The sequence below is a fragment of the Lutra lutra genome, chromosome 7 (assembly GCF_902655055.1).
Source record: "Lutra lutra chromosome 7, mLutLut1.2, whole genome shotgun sequence".
Classification (NCBI taxonomy): Eukaryota; Metazoa; Chordata; class Mammalia; order Carnivora; family Mustelidae; genus Lutra; species Lutra lutra.
The window spans coordinates 52055867-52062394 of NC_062284.1; the positions used below are offsets into that span (position 1 = coordinate 52055867).

Genomic DNA, 6528 nt, shown 5'->3' on the forward strand with positions numbered 1-6528 from the left:
TAACATTTCCTTTTAAAATTTCTACTTCCTAAATAATGTTGTACATAATTATGCTGTCAGTAGTAAATGTATAACATACAGAGATCTATTTTTATGTTAAGGGTGCTATACTCAGAGAAATCTGAAGATTATTCGTTTAAAAATCATCCAGTGTTGTTATAAAGAAGGTAAGAGGATAGCTTGGAGTAATATGAGGGAAAATAAGCATCCATTAATTCAAAGATTTCTACAATTCCTATAGCACAACCAACCAACCAACACTCTCACATCCGTTGTAATCAAGCCAATACTCCAAGAGAACCACAGTGTGCTGCAAGGTTAGAAATTAAGAGTAAACATCTCTCCTGGTCATGCTAGGGCAGCAGCCACCGTGCTCTAACAACTCCCACTGAAATTTGGATTCCCAGAGCTCCAACACATCTGCCTCCAAGTGATTCACATCTTTATAAAAGAAGCAGAAAATAGTATATGCATCCATATACAGAGCATCGCAGAGAGTGCAAAGCAGATTTTTAATTTTGATTAACCCAGTGAACATATTGTTCTTCATACTTTGCCTTTAGAACTGGTAAGTGGAAACATCATAGAGAGCTAATTCGTTAGAGGTTTAATTTACTGAAAACAGTATTTTAATTATTTTTCTATTGGCTGGAAGGAAAAGGCTGTGGATTTGGGGACATCAAATTCTCTCTCATGGTTGCCTGGGTGTCACAGTCAGTTAAGCATCTGCTTTCAGCTCAGGTCATGATCCCAGAGTCTGGGATCTAGCCCCACATCAGGCTCCCTGCTCAGGAGGGAATCTGCTTCTCCCTCCCTCTCTGCCATCCTCCATTTACGTGCATTCTCTCTCTCTTTCTCTCTCTCTCTCTCAAATAATAAAATCTCTTAAAAAATCCTCTCTCACTGGGAGATCACATACTGTAACACAATGATGTAGAACCAAGAATTTTTATACAAATTTAAAGGATATATGCTCTCAACATGATATTGATGAGTAAAACATGACAGGAGATCGTCAGTGATTAAAAATGATGACTAAAATTAAGAAAAGCAAATTGTGAGGATCCTGGTAACTCACACTAGCATTGAAAACAACGTAATAGCTAGAAATTCATCTTTTAAAAAATTTTTTAAAACACAATAGCAGTATTTTTCATTTCATCATTTCAGGTGCTGACAGGACATGTAAATAGGCACATCATAATGAATCCTGGAGAAGGAGCAGGTGAGGGAGAATTAATGACCAGAGCTGAATAGGCAGAATCTCTCTGCCTAAAACTGACCATTACACCATAAATACAAATGAGATCTTAGGAATAAAGAGGGAGAAGTCCTTCCAAGATGTTCATATGCAGGGAAAGGAAGGAAACAGAATAATTCAGGAAACTCATATGAGTATTCTAAATAGTAGGAAAATATCAAGAAAAACTTTTAACAAAAAGAGAGTAGTTTCCAAATGCATAAGGCTGTCAAAAATGTAATCCAAATAGGGGACATTAAGAAATTTAGAAACTTAGTTGTATTGGATATGCAGTATGTCATTGATTGTCTCATAGTATAATAAATTTGAACACAAGCAGCTCGATAGTATACATACTATTGAAAAAAACTAAACTAATATATTAATGATACTTAAAACTTAAGAATAAAAGCAAAAAAATATAGTAGTTTCAGTTTTACTCAACTATAACTCATATACTATGAAATTCACCTGATTTCAATATATATTTCAGTGATGATTTTTTTTAATTTATTTTTTTATTAACATATAATGTATTATTAACCCCAGGGGTACAGGTCAGTGAATTGCCAGGTTTACACACTTCACAGCACTCACCACAGTCAGTGATTATTATTATATTCACAAAGTCATGCAACCATCACCACAATCTTATTTTAAATAATTTTATCATCATAGAAAGGAAAGACTGCCCATTTATACTCAAAGTGATACCCAAAATTTATACTCAAAGCTCAAAGTGATACACTTTCTGTCTCTATAGACTTGTTTAGAAGACATTTCACAGAAATAAAATCATACATGTGGCCTTTTGTATCAGGCTTCTTTTACTTAGCCTAATATTTTTGAGGTCCTTGAGTACTTTACAGTAAGTATGTATAAATTTTGAAAAACAAAAATCAGTGGAGATTGAAATTTTTATTTTTCTCTTCAAGTGCCTATAATGAAAGGAGGAAATATTTACTTGAATCAGTTAGTCTTACATTAAGTAACATATATTGTATACACGTGAGGAAGAGCAGAAATGCTCATACCCAACTACTTAATAAAACAAGTTTTGGCTTGTTCCTTTCCTAATGGGGATTTACATGGAAAATTCTTGATTTGTAAACTTGGATTTACATGAATGATTCAGATACAGTGCATGCTGTCTTGGTGCTCATTCTGTGCCTGGCCAGAATCCTACACATACACCCTCTCACCTAATACTGCATCTCTTTAGGGTAGCCCTGTGTCTAAGACCTGGGAAATTTACTTTATGGGGATCTAGATTTTTTTTTAAAGATTTTATTTATTTATTTGACAGAGATCACAAGTAGACAGAGAGGCAGGCAGAGAGAGAGAGGGAAGCAGGCCTCTTGCTGAGCAGAGAGCCCGATGCGGGACTCGATCCCAGGACCCTGAGATCATGACCTGAGCCGAAGGCAGCGGCTTAACCCGCTGAGCCACCCAGGCGCCCTAGATTTTTGATTTACTAATGAAGATGTGGGGAATAAATGATTTCAAAGTTCCTTCCTAGTCAAATATATCATTATTCTACCTTCAGTTTCCTCCAAAGTACATCATAAATTGAGTAAAATAATTACAATAAAATATGCAATTGATTAATTGAGAGGAAGAAAATTTTCTTCACTAACAGAATTTTTGGTCTAAACTATATGCATTCTTTCCTTTCATTTATATTGCCTTTATTCACTCATACAAGAACAGGTATATTAAGTGTAGAACTAAAGAAATAGTTTTAGAGATTTGCTTGGGAAAGGAAAAAGAGAAATAAGAGAAACAAATGTTGGGAAAGCTATCAACATAAATGAATGCCAGTTTTCCCTCTAAAATAAAATGAAAAGGCAAATAAAGCTATAAAATAGGCTTTATTTGTATTAACTGCATTACACTTCACTGTATTCATTCCATATGCAAGTTTTTCTATTGTATCATGGGGCATGAAATTCCATGTAGCAAAGGTATTCCCAAATTGTAGTTGGCATATTCATTTCATATTCACTCTCATTTCTCCAAAGAGTATCTAATTATTAAAATTACTTTTGGGGCACCTGGCTGATCAGTCAGTGAGCATCTGACCCTTGATTTCAGCTTAGGTCATGGTCTCAGGATGGTGAGATCGAGCCCTGTATCAGGCTCCACACTCAGCATGCAGTCTGCTTGAAATTCTCTCTCTCCCTCTCCTTTGGCCCCTCCCCCTACTGGTTCCCTCTAAACAAACAAACAAACAAACAAAAATCTTTTTTTTTTTAAATTACTTTCACAAAGGTCTCCAAAGGACAATTCTTGCTCACTCACCAGATAATCATGAAACACAGCCCTTTGAAGACCATGTGCTGGGTGGCTGTCCTCTTCCAGACCCACTGTTATCATTCAACATCCACTCTGTCTAGTCCTGGAGGTTGACTGACAAGAACATCACTTTCATCTTTATTTGCCCTAATTTATATGCATTATCCAGTTCTTAATAATATCTCAAATAGGAAAGTAGTCAAGGGAATTAAGGTTGGAGAATGGTGGTAGGACATTTTGACTAGGACCTGAGTAGAAATAAAAAGGAGAAAGTTATAGGTCATTGGAGAAAAGAGAACAGATACTCTCTATGTACCTTCCTATCTGCATTCAGTCCCTTTTCTAAAGGTACCATTCCTCTTACTCACTGCTCTGAATTCTCTTCTTCCCATGTACTAACTTAATGTTTTTATTTGGTTTAACATGTACATTGGAATGGGCCTAGATTCAGGATCAGATTGACTGGGCTTGAATACCAGCTTTGACCTTTGTTAGCTGTGTAATTGTAAGTCATTAAATACTTCTATGCCTTAGTTTCCTTATATGCAAAATAATAATAATGATAATAATCCTGCCTTCATGGGATTGCTATGAGCATTAATAAATGCATTAATAAATATGAAACACTTAGAACACAGTATAGCACATACTGATCACTTAATTGTTACTGATCATTTTATATTATTCTAGATCCTATGAACAATAAAAACACCAAGTAAAGACAATTTAGTATGACATGTTGCAACTGAAGCAAAATCTGTTTAGGGTTGAATCATTTCACTATTTACTTCTTAACCATCACATACATACATTTACACAAAACACACCCACTTCTCACTGTGAACAATAGCAATATAAGAAATTGAAAAACATGCTCATAAAGAACTAAGGATGAGTCCATGCTTCCAGAAATTCTCAGTGTACTACACATCAGAAACAAAAAGCAAAATTATTTTTTAAAGATTTTATTTATTTATTTATTTATTTTGAATGTGTGAGCTGGGGGACAGGAAGAGGGAGAAAGAGGGAGAGAATCTCAAGCAGATAAATGTGGAGCTCTGTGCAGGGCTCGATCTCACAATCCTGAGATGATGACCTGAGCTGAAACCAAGAATTGGATGCTTTACCATCTGAGCCACCCAGGCATCCAAAAAGGAGAACAATCTTTAATGAATTAAAGGACTTTCTTTCATATACAAATTAGCCCTATGTTGTGTGTGTGTGTGTTTATATTTCTTTCTTCATTTTAGAAACATGGAATGACCTTAATAAGTTACCTCACTGATACACGACAATACAATTTCCTTATCTTTCAAATTGCATATTTCTTATATATTGTTGTATGATAATCTCAAGAGGCAAAATAAATACTAATGTAACTACTTATCTAATTTTTCCACGTGAGCAAATTAGTAACAATCAAGATCAATTGATAAAAGGAGGCCATTTACCAGAATTTAAAAAATAGAAAATAAAATTTCTACTCCTTCAAATGCTTTTTAATTGCTGTATAACTATATTGTTTCAAAGTGATGTGACATATAAATTAATTTCAAATTATAGACAGTGATGCTGATATGTTTAATATTATATATTTTCATAAGTTCAACTATTAGTCATCAAATAGAAATAGGAAATCATCAGTGCTAATTGTGGCTTTATTTTTATTTATTCTCTTTGTATAAAAGAACTTCTGGAGCCTTTCTGAATCAAAGAAATGGATCTTAAAAATGGATCTGTAGTGACTGAGTTTATTTTACTAGGATTTTCTGGACGATGGGAACTTCAGATTCTCTTCTTTGTAACATTCTCCTTAATCTACAGTGCAACTGTGTTGGGAAATATTCTCATTATGGTCACAGTGACATTTAGTTCCACTCTGCATTCTCCCATGTACTTCCTCCTTGGAAACCTCTCTTTTCTGGATATGTGTCTCTCCACTGTCACCACGCCCAAAATGATCACAGACTTACTCAATGAACACAAGACCATCTCCATATGGGGCTGCATGACCCAGATGTTCTTTATGCACTTCTTTGGGGGTGCCGAGATGACTCTTTTGATAGTCATGGCCTTTGACAGATATGTAGCCATATGCAAACCCCTGCACTACAGGACAATCATGAGCCAGAGGCTGCTAAGTGGGTTTGTGATACTTTCATGGACAATTGGCTTTGTACACACCATGAGCCAGATGGCATTAACAGTAAACTTGCCTTTCTGTGGCCCCAATGTCATAGACAATATATTTTGTGACCTTCCCCTTGTGATTAAGCTTGCTTGTTTGGACACATACACCCTGGAATTCTTTGTCATTGCTGACAGTGGGCTGCTCTCATTCATCTGTTTCATCCTCCTCCTTGTCTCCTACACTGTCATCCTGATCACTGTACAACAAAGATCATCTGGAGGGCTCTCCAAGGCTCTGTCCACACTGTCTGCACACATCATTGTGGTCACTCTGTTCTTTGGACCTTGTATCTTTATCTATGCCTGGCCATTCAACAGTTTTGCTGGCAATAAAGTCCTTGCTATATTTTACACTGTTATCACACCCTTACTGAATCCTATTATTTACACTCTGAGAAATCAGAAAATGCAAGGGGCCATGAGAAAATTACAGTTCCAACATATTATCTCTATATGGAACTTCTAGATTTGAGCACCATATAATTAACACAACTTTCAAATACTGTGCTAACAGAAGCTGAATAGATTGTATATAATACATGGTTTCACTTTTATTATGTTAGAGTGACTAGTCCAGAACCATACTTGTGCAGAACATCATAAAATATTTTAATTCACATTTACTACTGCTAAAGCTCATAATGATAGAGTGACCTTACAGCAAAATAAACATTTGAAATCATTGAGCACTTTTCCATAGATATTCAATATATATTTATTAGTGAAGAAATAAATATTAAAAATATGGTAAATACTAATAGAAATGATTTTAATAGATGTGGATTGTTAACAACATTCATAAA

General features: G+C 35.1%; 1 protein-coding gene across 1 annotated transcript; it reads left to right on the forward strand.

Moving 5' to 3' along the window:
- Positions 1-5249: 5249 nt before the first annotated feature.
- Positions 5250-6191, forward strand: LOC125104841 (olfactory receptor 4L1-like). Its single transcript, XM_047737694.1, has one exon. The coding sequence runs from the start codon at positions 5253-5255 to the stop codon at positions 6189-6191; it is 939 nt and encodes a 312-aa protein (XP_047593650.1). The 5' UTR covers positions 5250-5252.
- Positions 6192-6528: the final 337 nt, after the last annotated feature.

Bases quoted from the DNA above. Each gene is read 5' to 3' on its own strand.
- LOC125104841 (XM_047737694.1), top strand. From the start codon at position 5,253: ATGGATCTTAAAAATGGATCTGTAGTGACTGAGTTTATTTTACTAGGA.